Genomic DNA, 23,603 nt, shown 5'->3' with positions numbered 1-23,603 from the left:
GGTACAGACAACAGGCCCTCCGATTTGCATGGGCAAGTTGCAGCGGAGGGTGCAGAGTTGGTGGCCGGGGTAGGGGTAGCCAGGTGTAAAGCATGGCCAGCCGTAGCAAAATGCTTATTGAAATTCTCGATTATCGTCGATTTATCAGTTGTGACAGTGTTTCCTAGCCTCAGTGCCGTGGGTAGCTGGGAGGAGGTGTTCTTATTCTCCATGGACTTTACAGTGTCCCAAATCCTTTTGGAGTTAGTGCTACAGGATGCAAATATCTGTTTGAAAAAGCTAGCCTTTGCTTTCCTAACTGATTGTGTATGTTGGTTCCTGACTTCCCTGAAAAGCTGCATATGGCGGGGGCTGTTCGGTGCTAAAGCAGTACGCCACAGGATGTTTTTGTGCTGGTCAAGGGCAGTTAAGTCTGGGGTGAACCAGGGGCTATATCTGTTCTTAGTTCTGATTTTTTTGAATGGGGCATGCTTATTTAAGATGGAGAGGAAAGCACTTTGAAGAACATCCAGGCATCCTCTACTGACGGAATGAGGTCAATATCCATCCAGGATACCCGGGCCAGGTCAATTAGAAAAGCCTGCTCGCTGAAGTGTTTTAGGGAGCGTTTGACAGTGATGAGGGGTGGTCGTTTGACTGCGGACCCATTACGGACACAGGCAATGAGGCAGTGATCGCTGAGATCCTGGTTGAAGACAGCAGAGGTGTATTTAGAGGGTAAATTAGTCAGGATGATATCTATGAGGGTGCCCTTGTTTACGGATTTAGGGTTGTACCTGGTAGGTTCCTTGATAATTTGTGTGAGATTGAGGGCATCTAGTTTAGATTGTAGGACGGCCGGGGTGTTAAGCATATCCCAGTTTAGGTCACCAAGCAGTATGAACTCTGAGGATAGATGGGGGGCAAGCAATTCACATATGGTGTCCAGGGCACAGCTCGGGGCTGAGGGGGGTCTGTAGCAAGCGGCAACTACTTTTTAGAAGTAGAAGTTCAAACTGTTTGGGCACAGACCTGGATAGTATGATAGAGCTCTGCAGGCTATCTCTACAGTAGATTGCAACTCTGCCCCCTTTGGCAGTTCTATCTAGACGGAAAATGGTGTAGTTCGGGATGGACATTTCTGAATTTTTGGTGGCCTTCCTATGCCAGGATTCAGACACTGCTAGAACATCAGGGTTGGCAGAGTGTGCTAACACAGTGAATAACTCAACCTTGGGGAGGAGGCTTCTGATTTTAACATGCAAGAAACCAAGGCTTTTATGGTTACAGAAGTCAACAAATGATAGCGCCTGGGGAGTAGGAGTGATACTGGGGGCTACAGGGCCTGGGTTGTCGACAGTAGGAGGACCCGTCCGGTTGACAGAGAGGTAGATACCTGGGAGATGGGCCTGGCTCGAGGCTAGCTCAAGGCTAACTGGTGCGTCGGGACAGTGGTGATTAGCTAACAACAGCCATTCGGTTGCAGCTAGCTAGTTGCGTTGATCCGGTGTTAAGGTCCAGTGATTCAGTGATTCCGGCAGAAAATTCAATATGCTCTGGGTCGATAGCACGCTGTGCAGACTGGCCGATAATTGTCCAGGCTAGAGCTGACTGGAAGGTAGTGCAGGCCACGGACAGTGGTGAAGACCGCTAACGGTGGCTAATAGCAAGTAGCTAGTTAGCTGGTTAGCTGGCTAGTTTCAGCCGTAGGTTCTTGATAAAAATAAAGAAATAATAGAATCTGTTCCACATTGGTGTCACAGTTTCGGCCGAGGCTGCTCCTCCTCCTGGTTCGGGCAGGCTTCGGCGGTCGTCGTCTCCGGAGTACTAGCTGCCACCGATCTATGTTTCATGTTCGTTTGGTTTGATCTTGATGTTGTACACCTGTGTCTAGTTAGTCCTCGTTAGTGTTCTATTTAGTTCTCGTTGTGTGTGTCTGTGTTTGTGTGTTATTGTTTCGCTGTCGTGTTTTGTGCGCTACTGTTTGCCTTGTGCATTTCATATTTTCCTCCTCTGTGTTCGGAGGTTATTTACGCACTGTTTTGTGCGCCATTTGGTTTTCGCCTGTGTGCGGACTTTCTCGCCTCCGGGCGTTTGAATCGTGAATTTGAGTGTGCTGTTCACTAAAGTCTATTGGACTTATTTTTCTGCGTCCTGCATCTGATTCCTGCACCACACCCACCTACAGCACCCACTGACAGAATAACACACCATTATGGAATCAGCAGGATCGGCTGTGACACCTGTGTCGCTCGAGGAGCATATCCATTGGCAGGAGGGCCAGATAAGACAACTGGAGACCGCTCTACAGGACGTGATCAACACCCTGCACCGATGGGAAGCCAGCAGGGTACCCACACCTCCACCTACCCTGTCCACCCCATCGGCCGGTCCACCAGCCCCAGGTCCGGAACCCAGGAGGATTCGGCTCTCGCTCCCGAGGGCGTATGACGGAACAGCTGCCGGGTGTCAGGGGTTCCTCCTGCAGGTGGAGCTCTACCTGGCCACTGTACACCCGGTGCCCTCTGGACACGAGAGCGTTTCCGCCCTCATCTCCTGTCTCTCGGGAAAGGCGTTGGAGTGGGCTAACGCTGAGTGGAGGAAGATGGACGCCAACACCATCTCCTACGCCGAGTTCTCCCGCCGCTTCAAGGCCGTGTTTGACCATCCACCTGAGGGCAAAGCGGCGGGGGAGCGGCTAGTCCACTTGAGACAGGGGAGGAGGAGCGCACAGGCGTTTGCTTTGGAGTACCGGACTCTAGCGGCGGATGCAGGGTGGAATGAACGGGCTCTCATTGACCATTTTCGGTGTAGCCTCCGGGAGGACGTTCAACGAGAGTTGGCCTGCAGGGATACCCATCTGACTTTCGACCAGTTGGTTGATATGTCCATCCGTTTAGACACCCTGCTGGCCACCCGTGGACGTCCCCGAGGGGGGTCCGTCCATTCCGCCCTCCGGCACCTCCGAGCCGAGCCCTATGGAGCTCGGGGGTGCCGGCGCTAGAGAACGGAGTAGGAGGAGCCCGAGGGGGCCTGTCTCCTGCACCAAGTGCGGTCGTGGAGGGCACACTGCGGCCAGGTGCTGGGGAGGGTTCTCCGGGGAGAAGACAACAGGCCACGCACTGGGGGGCCTCCCAGGTGAGTAGACGCCCCACCTACCCAGAGCTTTCTGTTGCGCACTTTTGTATACCTGTTGGTTTTCCACAGGTTGCACCTCATTCCCAGCATAAGGCGCTAGTAGATTCAGACGCAGCTGGGAATTTTGTTGATCGAAAGTTTTGTTTAGAGTTAGGGATCCCTCTCCTACCCGTTGACAAACCATTCCCGTTCATGCCTTAGATAGCCGTCCGTTGGGGTCGGGGTTGATCAGGGAAGTCACAGCGCCACTTAGGATGTGTGCGCAGGGGGGTCATGAAGAGACTATACAGCTGTATCTGATCGACTCTCCTGCGTACCCAGAGGGGCTGGGGATTCCCTGGTTAAGCACCCATAACCCTGCTATTTCGTGGCAACAGAGGGCTCTCGATGGGTGGTCTGTTCAGTGTGAGGGGCGATGTCTGGGTGTTTCCGTGGGGGCGACTTCGGTGGAAAGTCCAAACCAAGTGCCCGCACTGCACATTCCGCCTGAATATGGGGATTTAGCTCTTGTGTTTAGCAAAACTAGGGCGACGCAGTTGCCTCCCCCATAGACAGGGGGATTGTGCGATTGATCTCCAGGCAGGAGCAGCGCTCCCACGGAGCCATGTGTATCCTTTGTCTCAAGAGTAGAGAAAAGCTATGGAGACCTACATAGCCGAATCTTTGAGACAGGGATACATTCGGCCTTCCACTTCCCCCGCCTCTTCGAGTTTCTTTTTTTGTGAAAAAGAAAGATGGAGGGTTGCGCCCATGCATTGATTACCGTGGTCTCAATCAGATTACTGTGAAATACAGTTATCCACTCCCTCTGATTGCGACCATGACAGAGTCATTGCATGGGGCGCGGTTTTTCACAAAATTGGATCTCAGGAGCGCGTATAACTTGGTGCGCATTAGGGAGGGCGATGAATGGAAAACAGCGTTTAGTACCACGTCAGGTCATTTCGAATATCTTGTCATGCCATATGGGTTGATGAATGCTCCATCAGTCTTTCAATCCTTCGTAGATGACATTTTCCGGGATATGCAGGGACAAGGGGTGGTCGTGTACATTGATGATATTCTGGTATACTCGTCTACCCGAGCCGAGCATGTAACCCTGGTGCGACGTGTATTGAGGAGGCTGTTGGAGCACGACCTATATGTCAAGGCAGAGAAATGTCTGTTTTTCCAGGAGTCGGTCTCCTTTTTGGGTTATCGGTTGTCCGCGTCAGGGGTGAGTATGGAGGTGGATCGTGTGTCCGCTGTGCGTAATTGGCAAACTCCAACCACTGTAAAAGAGGTGCAGCAGTTCTTGGGCTTTGCGAATTACTACCGGAGGTTTATCCGGGGGTTTTGGACAGGTGGCAGCTCCCATCACGTCCCTTCTGAAGGGGGGTCCGGTGCGCCTGCAGTGGTCAGCTGATGCGGACAGGGCCTTTGGGAGACTGAAGGACCTGTTTACGTCGGCTCCGGTACTGGCGCATCCGGATCCCACGATTCCCTTTCAGGTTGAGGTGGACGCGTCTGAGGCTGGTATAGGGGCCGTGCTCTCTCAACGGTCCGGCTCGCCACCTAAACTCCGCCCCTGTGCTTTTTACTCCAAAAAGCTCAGCCCGGCGGAGCGTAACTATGACGTTGGGGACAGGGAGCTGTTAGCTGTAGTTCAGGCCCTTAAGGTGTGGAGGCATTGGCTTGAGGGGGCTCAACACCCTTTCCTCATTTTGACTGACCATCGGAACCTGGAGTACATCAGGGCAGCGAGGAGACTGAACCCTCGCCAGGCTCGATGGAGTATGTTTCTCGCCCACGTCCACCTGCAGCGGGCCGTCCTTCGTCACAAGGCGAGCGCCGATCTCCACCGCAGTGAGGGGCCGGTGTACGCACCCGGAGATCGAGTCTGGCTCTCTACCAGAAACCTGCCCCTCCGCCTGCCCTGCCGGAAGCTGGGTCGGCGGTTTGTGGGGCCCTTTAAAGTCCTGAGAAGATTGAACGAGGTGTGTTATAGGTTACATCTACCTGTTGAATATAAGAATATTAACCCCTCGTTCCATGTGTCTCTTCTCAGGCCGGTGGTAGCTGGTCCACTCCAGGACAATGAGATAGGAGAGACTCCTCCGCCCCCATTGGACATCGAGGGGGCTCCGGCGTACACCGTTCGGTCCATCTTGGACTCCAGACGCCGGATGGGGGTCTCCAGTATCTCGTGGAGTGGGAGGGGTACGGCCCGGAGGAGCGGTGCTGGGTGCCGCGGAGGGACATCCTAGACCCATCTCTCCTGTCGGAGTTCCACCGGGACCATCCCGCGCGCCCTGCTCCGCGTCCTCCTGGTCGTCCCCGAGGCCGGGGTCGGCGCACGGCTGGAGCCGCGCGTCAAGGGGGGGGTACTGTCACGGTTACGGCCGAGGCTGCTCCTCCTCCTGGTTCGGGCAGGCTTCGGCGGTCGTCGTCTCCGGAGTACTAGCTGCCACCGATCTATGTTTCATGTTCGTTTGGTTTGGTCTTGATGTTGTACACCTGTGTCTAGTTAGTCCTCGTTAGTGTTCTATTTAGTTCTCGTTGTGTGTGTCTGTGTTTGTGTGTTATTGTTTCGCTGTCGTGTTTTGTGCGCTACTGTTTGCCTTGTGCATTTCATATTTTCCTCCTCTGTGTTCGGAGGTTATTTACGCACTGTTTTGTGCGCCGTTTGGTTTTCGCCTGTGTGCGGACTTTCTCGCCTCCGGGCGTTTGAATCGTGAATTTGAGTGTGCTGTTCACTAAAGTCTATTGGACTTATTTTTCTGCGTCCTGCATCTGATTCCTGCACCACACCCACCTACAGCACCCACTGACAATTGGGTGAGGCGGGTTGCAGGAAAGTATATTTAGTTAAAGGATGGAAAGTGAGATAGAGAAATATATACGAAAAAATACACACAAAAAAAAATAATGGCTATTTACACGAGGACACAACAGAATACACGACCGCACCGCTACGCCATCTTGGTTATGCACAATGTAATCATGTCTGTCAAATATGTAAGTTGAATACATTGTTGGTTAAAAGCCCTGTGTGTAACTAGTTCCACAGCCTTTTTTTAGTTAAGATACCAAAAATAATAATTTCTAGTTGAATGAACATACTGTATGAGACAAATTGAGCAAACACATCATTTTAAGCTGACTGAATTTTTGCCTATGTTTTTTATCACGTTGGAGCTAAGTTTGGGCCAACTAAAAATGTTAAGTCCAGGTAACAAATTGACCAAAAAGTTTACTAAACAAAAAAAAAGATTTATGGGTGTTTTTTTTACAGTGAGGACTCTGGGGCCTAGTAGTAGCCTTGTGCAGGAATATATGATGAAACACTTATTCATAACTGGTATCTAAACATAATAACAAGAGGCAATCATTTCTTGTTATTGAGAAGAGCGAAAATCTATTTACAGTGGGGAAAAAAGGATTTAGTCAGCCACCAATTGTGCAAGTTCTCCCACTTAAAAATACGAGAGAGGCCTGTAATTTTCATCATAGGTACACATCAACTATGACAGACAAATTGAGAAAAAATTATCCAGAAAATCACATTGTAGAATTTTTAATGAATTTATTTGCAAATTATGTTGGAAAATAAGTATTTGGTCACCTACAAACAAGCAAGATGTCTGGCTCTCACAGACCTGTAATTTCTTCTTTAAGAGGCTCCTCTGTCCTCCACTCGTTACCAGTATTAATGGCACCTGTTTTAACTTGTTATCAGTATAAAAGACACCTGTCCACAACCTCAAACAGTCACACTCCAAACTCCACTATGGCCAAGACCAAAGAGCTGTCAAAGGACACCAGAAACAAAATTGTAGACCTGCACCAGGCTGGGAAGACTGCATCTGCAATAGGTAAGCAGCTTGGTTTGAATAAATCAACTGTGGGAGCATTTATTAGGAAATGGAAGACATACAAGACCACTGATAATCTCCCTCGATCTGGGGCTCCACGCAAGATCTCACCCCGTGGGGTCAAAATGATCACAAGAACGGTGAGCAAAAATCCCAGAACCACACGGGGGGACCTAGTGAATGACCTGCAGAGAGCTGGGACCAAAGTAACAAAGCCTACCATCAGTAACACACTACGCCGCCAGGGACTCAAATCCTGCAGTGCCAGACGTGTCCCCCCTGCTTAAGCCAGTACATGTCCAGGCCCGTCTGAAGTTTGCTAGAGTGCATTTGGATGATCCAGAAGAGGATTGGGAGAATGTCATATGGTCAGATGAAACCAAAATAGAACTTTTTGGTAAAAACTCAACTCGTCGTGTTTGGAGGACAAAGAATGCTGAGTTGCATCCAAAGAACACCATACCTACTGTGAAGCATGGGGGGTGGAAACATCATGCTTTGGGGCTGTTTTTTCTGCAAAGGGACCAGGACGACTGATCCGTGTAAAGGAAAGAATGAATGGGGCCATGTATCGTGAGATTTTGAGTGAAAACCTCCTTCCATCAGCAAGGGCATTGAAGATGAAACGTGGCTGGGTCTTTCAGCATGACAATGATCCCAAACACACCGCCCAGGCAACGAAGGAGTGGCTTCGTAAGAAGCATTTCAAGGTCCTGGAGTGGCCTAGCCAGTCTCCAGATCTCAACCCCATAGAAAATCTTTGGAGGGACTTGAAAGTCCGTGTTGCCCAGTGACAGCCCCAAAACATCACTGCTCTAGAGGAGATCTGCATGGAGGAATGGGCCAAAATACCAGCAACAGTGTGTGAAAACCTTGTGAAGACTTACAGAAAACGTTTGACCTGTGTCATTGCCAACAAAGGGTATATAACAAAGTATTGAGAAACTTTTGTTATTGACCAAATACTTATTTTCCACCTTAATTTGCAAATAAATTCATAAAAAATCCTACAATGTGATTTTCTGGATTTCTTTTTCTCATTTTGTCTGTCATAGTTGACGTGTACCTATGATGAAAATTACAGGCCTCTCTCATCTTTTTAAGTGGGAGAACTTGCACAATTGGTGGCTGACTAAATACTTTTTTTCCCCACTGTATTTGATTGTTGCTTTCTAAAATAATTAGAAATAGGCATCTATTTCCTATTATTTATATAATTTCAATGATCATTGCAGAAAAAAATCATCACCTTTTCTGACTGTGATGGTTTCATATTCGTGAAATAGCCTATAGGCCTACAACAAGTTAGGATAGGCTACCATTTGTCCCATCTCTCATTTAATTGGACCCACTTCACAATAGTAAATAAAGGCATCCCTCAACGAGACCAAGACAAAGGAGATGATTGTGGACTACAGGAAAAAAAAGAGGACTGAGCACGCCCCCATTCTCATCGACGGGGCTGTAGTGGAACAGGTTGAGAGCTTCAAGTTCCTTGGTGTCCACATCACCAACGAACTATCATGGTCCAAACACACCAAGACAGTCATGAAGAGGGCACGACAAAGCCTATTCCCCCTAAGGAGACTGAAAAGATTCGGCATGGGTCCTCAGATCCTCAAAAAATTCTATAGCTGCACCATCGAGAGCATCCTGACTGGTTGCATCACCGCCTGGTATGCAACTGCTTGGCCTCCGACCGCAAGGCACTACAGAGGGTAGTGCGTACGGCCCAGTACATCACTGGGGCCAAGCTTCCTGCCATCCAGGACCTCTATACCAGGCGGTGTCAGAGGAAGGCCCTCAAAATTGTCAAAGACTCCAGCCATCCTAGTCATAGACTGTTCTCTCTGCTACCGCACGGCAAGCGGTACCGGAGTGCCAAGTCTAGGTCCAAAAGACTTCTCAACAGCTTCTACCCCCAAGCCATAAGACTCCTGAACAGCTAATCATGGCTACCCAGACTATTTGCACTGCCCCCCCACCCCATCTTTTTACACTGCTGCTACTCTGTTAATTATTAATGCATAGTCACTTTAACTCTACCCATATGTACATATTACTTCAACTACCTCAACTAGCCGGTGCCCCCGCACATTGACTCTGCACCGGTACCCCCCTGTATATACAGTATAGCCTCCCTACTGTTATTTTATTTTACTTCTGCTCTTTTTTTCTCAACACTTTTCTGTTGTTGTTTTATTTTACTTTTTTATTTAAAATAAATGCACTGTTGGTTAAGGGCTGTAAGCAAGCATTTCACTGTAATGTCTGCACCTGTTGTATTCGGCGCATGTGGCCAATAACATTTGATTTGATTTGATTTGATAAATAAGCTATTTCAAGTATTTTGCTCTATTTGATCCGATCCGAAGCGCAGTTTAATGGTAGAACAGACGGTTCACCTTTTCCATTGATGTTTGTAGGCTATTACATCTGAATACTGTAATATCAAATTTCTCGAGTAGACAATATTTAATGTATTAACATAATACATAATACATGTATCATATACATTGCAGAATAAATTCCTCACCTTTTCTGGCCATGATGAGTTCATATTCCCAAAGTAGCCATGCAACAAATTATCATTGTGCCTATTAGATAGCCTATTATAATTTCAAGTTTTTGCATCTGAAAGGGAGCGCGGTTTATAACATACAGTAAAAAGTGAACAGACAGTTGATATTTTGCATTGAAGTGTGCAGGCTACCACTGTAAGTAGGCCTCCTGTAGTTTTAATTTTTTCCCAAGTACACAATGTTTCAGAATTCGCGAGCAGTACAGCATAGCCTATTTAGGTTCGGGAAAAAGTACATCCAAAACATTCTTGAATTCAAACGATCTGTTTGCAGGTCCACAACATTGTGCAATTGTTTTTGTCTTTCAGACACGTTTAGATACAGCAAATGTCACTGCAAAAAATAACATTCTGCTAACCCCTCCAAAAACATTGGTCAAGTACGCCATGCATTGCTATTTCGTTAGATATTGTCTTGGCCAAATTCCAATACTTCCAAAGTATACAGCAAATAGAAAAAAAATTGGCACCATAAAAAGTGAATTATGGGCATTTTTTCAGGTGGAGTTATAATGTTCGTTCACGCGCTCACAATTTCACGACATGTCTGATTTATAGCGTGCCCCAAGTTTATACAGTGAGGGAAAAAAGTATTTGATCCCCTGCTGATTTTGTACGTTTGCCCACTGATAAAGACATGATCAGTCTATCATTTTAATGGTAGGTTTATTTGAACAGTGAGAGACAGAATAACAACAAAAAAATCCAGAAAAATGCATGTGAAAAATTTTAGAAATTGATTTGCATTTTAATGAGGGAAATAAGTATTTGACCCCTCTGCAAAACATGACTTAGTACTTGGTGGCAAAACCCTTGTTGGCAATCACAGAGGTCAGACGTTTCTTGTAGTTGGCCACCAGGTTTGCACACATCTCAGGAGGGATTTTGTCCCACTCCTCTTTGCAGATCTTCTCCAAGTCATTAAGGTTTCGAGGCTGACGTTTGGCAACTCGAACCTTCAGCTCCCTCCACAGATTTTCTATGGGATTAAGGTCTGGAGACTGGCTAGGCCACTCCACGACCTTAATGTGCCTCTTCTTGAGCCACTCCTTTGTTGCCTTGGCCGTGTGTTTTGGGTCATTGTCATGCTGGAATACCCATCCACGACCCATTTTCAATGCCCTGGCTGAGGGTAGGTGGTTCTCACCCAAGATTTGACGGTACATGACCCCGTCCATCGTCCCTTTGATGCGGTGAAGTTGTACTGTCCCCTTAGCAGAAAAACACCCCCAAAGCATAATGTTTCCACCTCCATGTTTGACGGTGGGGATGGTGTTCTTGGGGTCATAGGCAGCATTCCTCCTCCTCCAAACACGGCGAGTTGAGTTGATGCCAAAGAGCTCAATTTTGGTCTCATCTGACCACAACACTTTCACCCAGTTCTCCTCTGAATCATTCAGATGTTCATTGGCAAACTTCAGACGGCCCTGTATATGTGCTTTCTTGAGCAGGGGGACCTTGCGGGTGCTGCAGGATTTCAGTCCTTCACGGCGTAATGTGTTACCAATTGTTTTCTTGGTGACTATGGTCCCAGCTGCCTTGAGATCATTGAAAAGGTCCTCCCCTGTAGTTCTGGGCTGATTCCTTACCGTTCTCATTATCAACTCCACGAGGTGAGATCTTGCATGGAGCCCCAGGCCGAGTGAGATTGACAGTTATTTTGTGTTTCTTCCATTTGCGAATGATCACACCAACTGTTGTCACCTTCTCACCAAGCTGCTTGGTGATGGTCTTGTAGCCCATTCCAGCCTTGTGTAGGTCTACAATCTTGCCCCTGACATCCTTAGAGAGCTCTTTGGTCTTGGCCATGGTGGAGAGTTTGGAATCTGATTGATTGATTGCTTCTGTGGACAGGTGTTTTTTATACAGGTAACAAGCTGAGATTAGGAGCACTCCCTTTAAGAGTGTGCTCCTAATCTCAGCTCGTTACCTGTATAAAAGACACCTGAGAGCCAGAAATCTTTCTGATTGAGAGGGGGTCAAATACTTATTTCCCTCATTAAAATGCAAATCAATTTATAACATTTTTGACATGCGTTTTTCTGTATTTTTGTTGTTGTTATTCTGTCTCTCACTGTTCAAATAAACCTACCATTAAAATTATAGACTGATCATGTCCTTGTCAGTGGGCAAACGTACAAAATCAGCAGGGGATCAAATACTTTTTTCCCTCACTGTAAATCTCAATATCTTTTCAGAAATGGCACACACATATATTTAGTGTTAAATTTACACAATGGTTATAAATGAGGCCCCAGGTCTGCTGACTCTTACCCTCATGCCCTCGAAGCGGGACAGCGCTCTCAGGGGCCTCAGCGCTCGCAGAGTCCTCAGGGACTTGATGGCACTCAGCTCAGCGTAGCCCAGGGCGTTGGCCACAAGACTGACCAAAGAGACCTGTAAACACAATGATGTCATCATGAGACACGCGACTACCTGATTGACACTCAGTGGAGGCTAGCCTCTGTCTCAAAGATATGTTTTAAACCAGGCAATGGTTCACTGTCTCGCCTTAACTACATTACATTATCATTTCAGCAATGAAACGACATTACAATGATTTTGCAATTACAAGGTGATTTTGACTTTACTCTGGCTATATATATACACACTACTGGTCAAAGGTTTTAGAACACCTACTCATTCAACAATTTTTCTTTATTTTTACTATTTTCTACATTGTAGAATAATAGTGAAGACATCAAAACTATGAAATAACACATATGGAATCATGTAGTAACCAGAAAAGTGTTAAACAAATCCAAATATATTTTATATTTGATATTCTTCAAATAGCCCCCCTTTGCCTTGATGACAGCTTTGCACACTATTGGTATTCTCTCAACCAGCTTCACCTGGAATGCTTTTCCAACAGTCTTGAAGGAGTTCCCACATATGCTGAGCACTTGTTGGCTGCTTTTCCTTGACTCTGCCGTCAGACTCATCCCAAACCATCTCAATTTGGTTGAGGTCGGGGGATTGTGGAGGCCAGGTCATCTGATGCAGCACTCCATCACTCTCCTTCTTGGTCAAATAGCCCTTACACAGCCTGGAGGTGTGTTGGGTCATTGTCCTGTTGAACAACAAATTATAGTCCCACTAAGCCCAAACCAGATGGGATGGCGTATCGCTGCAGAATGCTGTGGTAGCCATGCTGGTTAAGTTGAATTCTAAATAAATCACAGACAGTGTCACCAGCAAAGCACCCCCACACCATAACACCTCCTCCATGCTTTACGGTGGGAAATACACATGCGGAGATCATCCGTTCACCCACACATAGTCTCACAAAAACACGGCGGTTGGAACAAAAAATCTCAAATTTGGACTCATCAGACCAAAGGACAAATTTCCACCAGTCTAATGTCCATTGCTCATGTTTCTTGGCCCAAGTAAGTCTCTTCTTCTTATTGGTGTCCTTTAGTAGTGATTTCTTTGCAGCAATTCGACCATGAAGGCCTGATTAACACAGTCTCCTCTGAACATGTTGAGATGTGTCTGTTACTGGAACTCTGTGAAGCATTTATTTGGGCTGCAATTTCTGAGGCTGGTAACTCTAATGAACTGCTGGTTGAAAGAATGCCAAGAGTGTGCAAAGCTGTTATCAAGGCAAAGGGTGGCTATTTGAAGAATCTCAAACATTAAATATATTTTGATCTGTTAAATACTTTTTTGGTTACTACATGATTCCATATGTGTTATTTCATAGTTTTGATGTCTTCACTATTATTCTACAATGTAGAAAATAGTACAAATAAAGAAAAGCCCTTGAAGGAGTAGGTGTTCTAAAACTTTTGACCGGTAGTGTATATATATATACACACAGTTGAAGTCGGAAGTTTACATGCACCTTAGCCAAATACATTTAAACTCAGTTTTTCACAATTCCTGACATATAATCCTAGTAAAAATTCCTTGTCTTAGGTCAGTTAGGATCACCACTTTATTTTAAGAATATGAAAGGTCAGAATAATAGTAGAGAGAATTATTTATTTCATATTTTATTTCTTTCATCACATTCCCAGTGGGTCAGAAGTTTACATACACTCAATTAGTATTTGGTAGCATTGCCTTTAAATTGTTTAACTTGGGTCAAACGTTTTGTGTAGCCTTCCAAAAGCAACTAAGTGTAACTGAGTCAGGTTTGTAGGCCTCCTTGCTCGCACACACTTGTTCAGTTCTGCCCACAAATGTTCTATAGGATTGAGGTCAGGGCTTTGTGATGGCCACTCCAATACGTTGACTTTGTTGTCCTTAAGACATTTTGCCAGACATTTGGGGTCATTGTCCATTTGGAAGACCCATTTGCGACCAAGCTTTAACTTCCTGACTGATGTCTTGAGATGTTGCTACAATATATTCACATAATTTTCCTTCCTCATGATGCCATCTATTTGGTGAAGTGCACCAGTCCATCCTGCAGCAAAGCACCCCCACAGCATGATGCTGCCACCCCGTGCTTCATGGTTGGGATGGTGTTCTTCGGCTTGCAAGCTACCACCTTTTTCCTCCAAACATAACGATGGTCATTATGGCCAAACAATTATATTTTTGTTTCATCAGACCAGAGGACATTTCTCCAAAAAGTACAATCTTTGTCCCCATGTGCAGTTGCAAACTGTAGTCTGGCTTTTTTTGGCGGTTTTGGAGCAGTGGCTTCGTCGTTGCTGAGCGGCCTTTCAGGTTATGTGGATATAGGACTCGTTTTACTGTGGACATAGATACTTTTGTACCTGTTTCCTCTAGCGATGTCCTTTGCTGTTGTTCTGGGATTGATTGACACTTTTCGCACCAAAGTACGTCCATCTCTAGGAGACAGAACGCGTCTCCTTCCTGAGCGGTATGACGGCTGCGTGGTCCCATGGTGTTTATACTTGCGTACTATTGTTTGTACAGATGAACGTGGTACCTTCAGGCGTTTGGAAATTGCTCCCAAGGAAGAACCAGACTTGTGGAGGTCTAAAAAAAGAAATTGGGAGGTTTTGGCTGATTTCTTTTGATTTTCCCATGATGTCAAGCAAAGAGGCACTGAGTTTGAAGGTAGGCCTTGAAATACATCCCCAGTTACACCTCCAATTTACTCAAATTATGTCAATTAGCCTATCAGAAGCTTCTAAAGCAATGACATCATTTTCTGGAATTTTCCAAGCTGTTTAAAAGCACAGTCAACTTAGTGTATGTAAACTTCTGAGTCACTTGAATTGTGATACAGTGAATTATAAGTGAAATAATTTGTCTGTAAACAATTGTTGGAAAAATTACTTGTGTCATGCACACAGTAGACTGACTTGCCAAAACTATAGTTTGTTAACAAGAAATTTGTGGAGTGGTTGAAAAATGAGTTTTAATGACTCCAACCTAAGTGTATGTAAACTTCCGACTTCAACTGTATATATTTATTGTGCAAGTGAAGACATAGTTTTAAAAAAGACCTACGTCAACAATAAGGAAGTCCAACCAGCACCAGGTGTTGGTGAAGTATTTGGCGAATCCATAGGCCACCCACTTCAGCAACATCTCCAGGATAAAGATGTAGGTGAAGACTTTGTCTGCAAACTCCAACACAGTCTTAATGGTCTTCCTCTGTTCGATGTAGATGTCCTCAAATGCCTTGGTGTAAACACAACCAAATCACTTCCTATAACCCACACTAATCTCATACACCAGAGCAGCTGCTGCTGCCTCATCAGATCTGTTACCAGTTAATTCTGTGTCAAGGATCACAGAATGGTCAATTACACAGTACTAAGCACAGAACAACCCTCACAGCATTTCTACTCCATTGTTTCTCATAAGGGTACTACTGTAAGTCAGACAATGGAGGATAATCTGCCTGCCCTCTCTCTCATAGCCTCAGATCCTTCCCCAAATCATTACTTCCCCACTCACCAGCGCTCCACTGCTGAGCAGGATCATGAAGATGATAAAGCTCTCGAACCAGTTGTGCTCCACTATCCTGAAGCAGGTCTTCCTCAATGTCCACCACATCTTCCACTTGCCCTCATCGACGTTCACTTGGCAGCATTGGAATCTACGGACACAGTCTGAAAGCAGACAACATTGGTTAACAGATAATACTTCTGTTATATTTGTGTCTTATGATTCTATTATAAAGATCACCTCATTCCTAGAGAAATGCCCATGACGAATGTCTAACTATTTTCTGATCAGACCCATTCTATTTCTGGGTTCCAGCTTGTTATGCCTGAAGCCATTCACAAAAAAACAATACCCACATCCTGAGATGTAGCCTATTGTATCTCTCACCATCAGTGAAGCATCCTTCAGCTTCCATGGACTCCTCAGGCTCCATGTCCACCAAGCCCTCTCTCTCTCCTGGGGGCCTGATGTCCACTGTACTGCCCTCTGATGAGCTCAGTGGACGGTCTTTAGCTAGCTGCTGCAAGGGGAGCGAAGCCAGAGCAACATTAGCATAACACACCCGTGACAGGGCCTGGGAATCCAGCATTTGCCCGGGAGCTGACATACTGAGCCTCATTACAATGGGTCACCCAGTGATGCAAGGGTGCTTGCCATATGTAAGCTCACAGGGTCTTTGTCTTTGTTTAGAGTTGTAACATTTCATGCAGAATCAATCAAAGTACCTACAGACTTAGGAGATGAGACACGTATAGTTTGGAAAGTCAAATTGTAGGCTAACAGATGCTGGTATACTGTTGGAAAATATATTTGTATCTCGATAAAGGCTGTAGGTAAAAATGATTTCACTTTAGTCATATGGCATGCTTTCTCTAAAAGTGTGTGTTTGAACCAAGCCTGTGTGCGCCAGTATTTTCATGTCCAGGACTTTTTGACCCAAACAAACTGTTTTTTCCCCCTTTACATTTCCCTCATTGACATGAAAACACATATGTCCAGTTGCTAAGCAGTAGACAAGCCTCATTCATTTAAAAAGAGGGTAGCCTGCATTAGCTTAACAGCAGATATAACAGTGTTGTGCACTTTAACCAAGACAGGCATTAAGGAGTCTGCATTCCAGGCTGGCTAGTGTCAGATTAGGACCGCCTAATCACTCAAACCTTCCCTGGAGACAGGGCATTAAACACCTGAGACAAGATAAGTTGAGAGAGTAATGTGGTTTTATTGGGGAAACAATGTAGTTATAGATCCTATATGGTTTTACAAAGGCCTTTGTGATTTTTGGACCAATGTGGATCACACAATAAACCAGCAGCATACCACCCTGCATCCCACTGCTGGCTTGCCTCTAAAAGTGCTGGCTTGCCTCTAAAAGCTAAGCAGGGTTGGTACTGGTCGGTCCCTGGATGGGAGACCAGATGCTGCTGGAAGTGGTTTTGGGCCAGTAGGAGGCACTCTTTCCTCTGCCCCCCCACTCTTTCCAATGTCTGACAATAGAAAATAGTGCTTAGAAAATGTCCTAAATACAGTGCAATAACTAGAGGAAAGCTGCTTTTAGAAGAGGTTTGCTGGATTACAAAATATATCAACTTCACCATGCAATGATGTCAAACATCTAATACACTTGACAATATTCAAACATGGGCCAATTGTATGAGGTTTGTCAATAATTAGCTTATTCACCGTGTCTCCTCAAGCACTTGGTGTCTTTCTACTGGGTGTGTCTTCCAACAGCCTTGAACTGAGAGCAGCCTTAATGCCTTTCTGGAGAGTGCAACAGCACTGAGCTGTCATGGGACCTAGCTAATGCAGAATGGGGAATGATGTGCATGCTACAATGATATATGCGCTGAATACTCAATTTGACTATGCTACTGCAATCATAGAGATGTTTGACCTTCAATTTAGGTACTATTGTAGGCACTACGATGTCTTCTCATTTCCATATGCTGTACAATATACTCTACTATCTGTTATTAGTAGTAACCAAAGAAGTTGCACCTCTTTTGGACTTGAGCTTATTCAGCTACCTAAGTAAATTATAATTAGTCATTACTATATAAAAGTAGTATTTATGCTCTGTATTCTTACCTGCACTATCATTAATAACGGTATGCCTACTAGCAACAACATTTATTTTGGAAACCCAGCTGATTGAAATAATTATGTTCTTCTTAAAAACAAGCATTTGTAATCATCTGCTTTCATCATTCCATTATGGATAATATTTGTCCTCCAATGAATTTTGATCTTCAAAATCCATTACTCTACAGCATTTCAGTCAGATTTGTTAAGCTCCAGGTGCTCTCTGGCTGCTGAGCAATCCAGTCCCCAAGACAAAACCAAACCAAAGGAACAAAACAAAAGAATAACCATGGGCTGAACTGTTGATGGAAACAGTGGTGTTGATCATTCATTAAAAAAGGAAGTATTGCAAAGAAGCCTTATATCAAAAATGGAAGAAAAAAACATCAGGGTTGGCAGCATCAGAACGGCTGCTGAATGAATATAAATGAAGTAGGGAGTAAAGTATGATCAAGCAGAAACAAACATAGATGAGCAATCCAATAAAAAGGTTGTTCCTTTTTGGTAAATGGAATAGGCAACCTCCATGGTTAGTGTTATGTACAATAAAGTGGTCTTACAAGTCTCCTCTCATTGAAAACCTTGAGAGCGTCTGTGAAACAGCTGCAATAACAAATGGGGTTAAGTGTGGTAAGTTACTGTCCCACATGCTACCTGGTCTGGAAGCAAAGCATGTTAGTCACATATTAACCTCTCAGAAAGTACACTTACAAGTGAAGGAAATACAATCTCACCAAATTTACAACAGTCATTATTGTTAAATAATAAATAGTAATTACAGTATCATAACAACATGAACAGCACCGTAAAACAACATCAGCTAAATTACACTGTAACAGTGACATTTTATGATTGTCTGACTGCAATGTTACCATAGATACTAATTCACAGTAGGCCCTCAGTTTATACCATATTCTGAGAGAGAGAGCGAGAGCGAGAGCGAGAGCGAGAGCGAGAGAGAGAGAGAGAGGGGGGGGGGGGCTGGCTATCTACAACACAAGGCATTAAAGCTCCCTAAAGAGGAGGATGTCGCTGCATAGCACTCAGACTTAAATGGCACATAATGTAATTTGAAGAAAAGTATTTTCCTGTCTCTCAGGCTTCTCCTCGTTAAAGGGTCATGGTATACAGGGACTCCAGGGGATCCATAATGTCACATGCTCATACTTTGCTTGCCATGCACCATAGGTTAAGTGCACCAGCATGACCACTGCAATGGAAGTTCCTACTTATCTGAAACAACAAATGCATCCGCAGAGGACCACACAACAGCCAATATCTGAATCGGTCTTCATCCATCGTTCATATTCTATTTGCCTCTCGCTCTATTTTGTCAGCCTAGGCCATAAAATTAGGAGCCATTGATAGATGAGACATCGGAAGTTATACAGAAACGTAGTGATCACTAACGGCCCAAGCCTAACATGAGATCTGAGAAATTACCCCGACTTGCATATCTCTCATTGACATCAATACTGTACATGATCTAAAACTGTGATAAGGGAACTGGAGTGACTAAATGTTATTGTTCCCTGGATAAAATATAATGACAGTATTTTCATAATTGTGCATAATTTTGGGGAATTCTTTGAGTGTGGTCATTACATGTTGGCAACCTTGTACATATGCAGCTGTTCTACGTCCATAACTTACAACTGATTAACACCCGAATGAACAGCGAGTGAAAGGCCAGCAATTCCCTCTTTCTAAGCTCTAATGTGCCAAACACGCACAATATTACATTATAATATTTGAGCATCACCTGGCTCTGGCTGTCACAATTTGCAGATACTGCATCACTTGGAAAAAGTGCAATCATCTCTAATGAGTCATTCCAATGTAATTATGTTAGATAATGTGGACAAACAAGAGCAAACAAGCAGATATTTGCATAATATCACTGTCTTTTTGAAGCTCATAACGTCACTGTCTTTTTTTTCAAATCGTAAACCTAGATCAACAGTTGATTTCAAACTATGTACAAGAATTTCAGACTGTGTACTACTTCCACATAGAATCATGCCAGACCAAACCAAGTGAACATGCTCACCTCTTTGCTTCCCTCTATGTCCGAGGAATCGCTGCTGAAGTCCTCAGTGTTGAGGTTCTCAAAGTCCGACTCCCCCACAGCGATGGGCACTGTGACAGTCAGACTGGGGTTGTGGATGAACTGCATGTAGTCAGTGTTGTCGTTGACTATGTACTTCCCTGCTGCATTGCTGCCCACTCCAACCCCACCGGTGGTGCCGTTGTCATCCTTCACGTATTCAGGGTCTTTCATGATCTCCACAGTGGTGTGGTTGGAGTTGTAGTTGGTTTTATGGAGGTCATCCAGGGGCTTGTCCTCATTCAGGCTCCCCTTCTTTTTCCTCAGACATATGCTGTGGAAGGAGCGGCGCACCAAGGCCTTGACGAAGGCGATACCCTGGTGGATGCGGCCTATGGCCACCGTCAGATTGTTCATCTCGCTGTCATCATCCGTGGCCGCCAGGTTATCAGCACTGAACGAGCTCAGCAGCAAGGCCAGGAACAGATTCAGGACCTGTCACACACACACACAAACACACACACATTATGTTTCAAAGTTACTGTAATTGATAAAAACTTACAGTGGATTAACAGTAATACAGATACAGCATAGAGCTGAAAACTTACCACCAGGTTCCCAATGACCATGACCATCATAAAGACGATGAGACACATGCTCTGGCCAGCCACCTCCATGCAGTCCCACATGGTCTCGATCCACTCCCCGCACAGCACCCGAAACACAATCAGGAAGGAGTGGAAGAAGTCATGCATGTGCCAGCGGGGCAGTGTACAGTCTGTAGAGATCTTACACACACAGTCTCTGTAGCTCTTCCCAAACAGCTGCATGCCCACCACGGCGAAGATGAAGACGATGATGGCCAGGACCAGGGTGAGGTTACCCAGAGCCCCCACTGAGTTACCAATGATCTTGATCAGCATGTTCAGTGTGGGCCAAGACTTGGCCAGTTTGAATACTCTCAGCTGCATACAAAAATGAGAATAGGATTAATATTCATTGCTATTCCAATATGTTCACAGTCTACTTTTTACCAGTGATTATTGACTGAACATGCAGCATATTGGATGCTGTGCTGGAGTGTCAATGCTCTGCTCTTACCAATCGGAATGATCTGAGGACAGACATTCCAGGCACGTTGGCCAAGCCAAGCTCCATCAAGCTCAAACTGACAATGATACCATCAAATATATTCCAGCCTTCCTTAAAATAACAGTACGGATCCAAAGCAATAATCTTGAAACACATCTCAGCTGTGAAGATACCCGTGAACACCTGAGTAAAACAACACACAAAACAGTGACAACAGTAATTAACATGTCATGGTGGGTCTAAAATGGCCGATTCAAAGTGATATGGCAAAAAAGAATGACGTACCAGGTTTCCCATAGAAAGCATTTTGTTGAAATCCCCAGACATTGGGTGGTGCTCCATAGCCATGAACACTGTGTTCATAACAATGCAAATGGTGATAGTCAGGTCTACAAACGGGTCCATCACGATCATCTTGACTATCTTCTTGATCCTCAGCCACGCTGGACAACAGTCCCAGATGAGGAAGGTGTTGGAGAACTTGTACCAGCAAGGAGGGCACTTCTGTCTCGACTCTTCAAGTTCTGATACATATAGAGGAGAAATAACAGAAAAACATTTGTTTTATGAATGTGTCCTCATTTTGTCTATTCATGCTATTTGTTTTAGGGGGTGTCTAGGGTATGGCATAGTCGTACACACCTTCCATAGTGTTAGTTAGAACACTAGCTACACTGAAGGCCCTCTGCCTGGCCCCTGGGTCCTCCAGGAAGTCCATAGAGGCCTGGTACGATCCACTTTGGGCCTTCCTGTACTCTGTCTCCGTGGTGTTGCCCTGGACGTACATAGATTCATCTGTTACATAAAGTTACATCATTTGGAAGCATCTTCAATGGATTGATAAGTCATCACAAACCAATTGCATCAGCAGTTAGCACAAAGTTACCGACAAAAGATGGCTATGTTTAAGAGGCTTAATAATCGCTTAACCAGGATGTTATCTGTTAAACCCAAAAAATACTGTATTTGCAATCACATCAATAGAAATATTGAAATAGGTTCGTACAAATATGGAATATTACACAATCTATATGAAAACTAGATATGTTTATACTGCCTTCTATTACATTTTTTAAAACAAATGTTATTTTTTTGTGTGTACATGTCGTGTATACAGTATAAGACCAAGGAAAACACATCTAGTCAGAAAGAGAGAAGGGAAACCAACAAGAGACACACTACAACACCACAGCAGAACTACAGTAGAGGCTCGGTAGGTGGAGACAGCACAGAGCTGGTCTAGGCCATCCAGGCTAAACCACACTTCCTTACGTTGTCATCGGTAGAGGCCTTATCTACCGTCACCTCTGGCAGAAGGAGTCCCTCAGGTGATGTGGGAAGTGAAGCCCTGCCCACCAGGGACACCACCCCGTTGCAGTCCACGGAGCTGTGCTTCTTCCCATTGGCCGGCAGCAGGACGTGTGACGACATGCTGTTCTGGCTCAGGTTGCTGGAGCGCCGGTCACTCCGCCGGGGGACAAACAGAGAGCCCCGGCGACTGTCGTTGTCCTCGAAAGTGCTGTTCTCGTCGTCGGCAAAGTCATTCTCCGAGCCCATGTCTTGCGCTCGGTCCCGGAAGCTGAAGAGGCTAGCCTGGCTGTTCCGTCTGGATGACAACAGGGGTCCACGGATACTCAGGAAGGACTGGGAGAGAAAGATATTCCTCAGTGCCTATCACTGGTATAAGCATGGGTTAAGAAGTGGAGTAATTTAAGATGGAAGAGTGGGTCCTGTAGATGATGATGATTTTGATGAAGATGATGCAATGATGTTGATTATCTAGAGGATGACCTCATGGATAATATAAAAGGAAATGTGCAAGAGCATGATGAAGAGGATAATGATGATTATGATGATAAGCACAATGCTGCTGCTTCTGCTGCTTCTGCTGCTGCTGCTGATGATAGTGATTACGATGATAAGGAAATTGTGGAATTGAAAGATGATGGTGCTGCTGAAAATGGAGATGATAGCGTAGCGATGATATTGATAATGAAGACGATATTGATGACGAAAATAATGATGATGATGATGATGAGGACAAAATTAATCAAAAAGAAAATAAATAATGTTGATGATGATGCAAGTAATCCTTACACCAATCAGGGGTAGATTCACTATGGAGTGTGTAGCATGCACAACAATACAGCAATACAGGGAACACACAGAGTTTTAATAGCGAAAGGTAAAGATAGGGGAAAGAAGCAGGTAAAACCAATAAGAGTAGCCTGACCTGGTGTGGTGTGGAACATCTCACGTCGTAGCTGAGCAGGTTGGAGGCATCCATGGAGAAGCGGAAATGACTCTTTTGCATACTGCCCTCAGACTCAGACCTGTGAAACTTGTCATTTTCCCCTCTCTCCTCCTCCTCCTCTCTCTGCTTCCTCTTCTTGCGCCTGTTGCGTCTCTCTTTGGCGCTCTTGGAGCTGAGTTTGGAGGCCTCTGAGGAGGTCTCAGAGAGCCCCCCTCTCTCACTGAACTCCCCGCTCTCAGCTGCTATCACCGCTGCTGCCGCCTGTAAGCCAATCAACACACAGAAACCACTGTCGTCAAGGGCAACACAAGACTCAGCAGCAGCAGCACATCAGAAATAGACACAATAAGCTATTAAATGTCCGTTAAATTTAGATTGCCACCTTTGTGCCTTTAAATACCTTTGAACCTTTGAATACATACACTACCGTTCAAAAGTTTGGGGTCACTTAGAAATGTCCTTGTTTTCGAAAGAAAGCGGTGACTCCGGGATGCTGACCTTCTAGGCAGAGTTGCAAAGAAAAAGCCATAACTCAGACTGCCCATCTTAATCTTTTATTTTTATTGGCCAGTCTGAGATATGGCTTTTTCTTTGCAACTCTGCCTAGAAGGTCAGCATCCGAGAGTCGCCTCTTCACTGTTGACATTGAGACTGGTGTTTTGAGAGTACTATTTAATGAAGCTGCCAGTTGAG

The 23,603-nt window shown here is 45.1% G+C and overlaps 1 protein-coding gene across 1 annotated transcript in view; it reads right to left on the bottom strand.

Annotated features, from left to right (window-relative positions):
* LOC121536814 (sodium channel protein type 2 subunit alpha) overlaps window positions 1–23,603 on the bottom strand; it is a 74,388-nt gene that overhangs the window by 12,443 nt on the left and 38,342 nt on the right. Inside the window, exons 11-21 of the mRNA XM_041844385.2 lie at window positions 22,890–23,171; window positions 21,929–22,300; window positions 21,299–21,431; window positions 20,942–21,180; window positions 20,666–20,839; window positions 20,173–20,529; window positions 19,568–20,059; window positions 15,820–15,952; window positions 15,442–15,596; window positions 14,989–15,162; window positions 11,827–11,949 (exon numbers count right to left, since the gene is read on the bottom strand). Coding sequence (XP_041700319.1) covers window positions 11,827–11,949; window positions 14,989–15,162; window positions 15,442–15,596; window positions 15,820–15,952; window positions 19,568–20,059; window positions 20,173–20,529; window positions 20,666–20,839; window positions 20,942–21,180; window positions 21,299–21,431; window positions 21,929–22,300; window positions 22,890–23,171 — 2,634 coding nt within the window. The remainder of the gene's footprint in view (window positions 1–11,826; window positions 11,950–14,988; window positions 15,163–15,441; window positions 15,597–15,819; window positions 15,953–19,567; window positions 20,060–20,172; window positions 20,530–20,665; window positions 20,840–20,941; window positions 21,181–21,298; window positions 21,432–21,928; window positions 22,301–22,889; window positions 23,172–23,603) is intronic.

The sequence above is a fragment of the Coregonus clupeaformis genome, chromosome 23 (genome assembly GCF_020615455.1).
Source record: "Coregonus clupeaformis isolate EN_2021a chromosome 23, ASM2061545v1, whole genome shotgun sequence".
NCBI lineage: Eukaryota > Metazoa > Chordata > Actinopteri > Salmoniformes > Salmonidae > Coregonus > Coregonus clupeaformis.
This window is presented reverse-complemented; position numbering and strand designations above follow the sequence as displayed.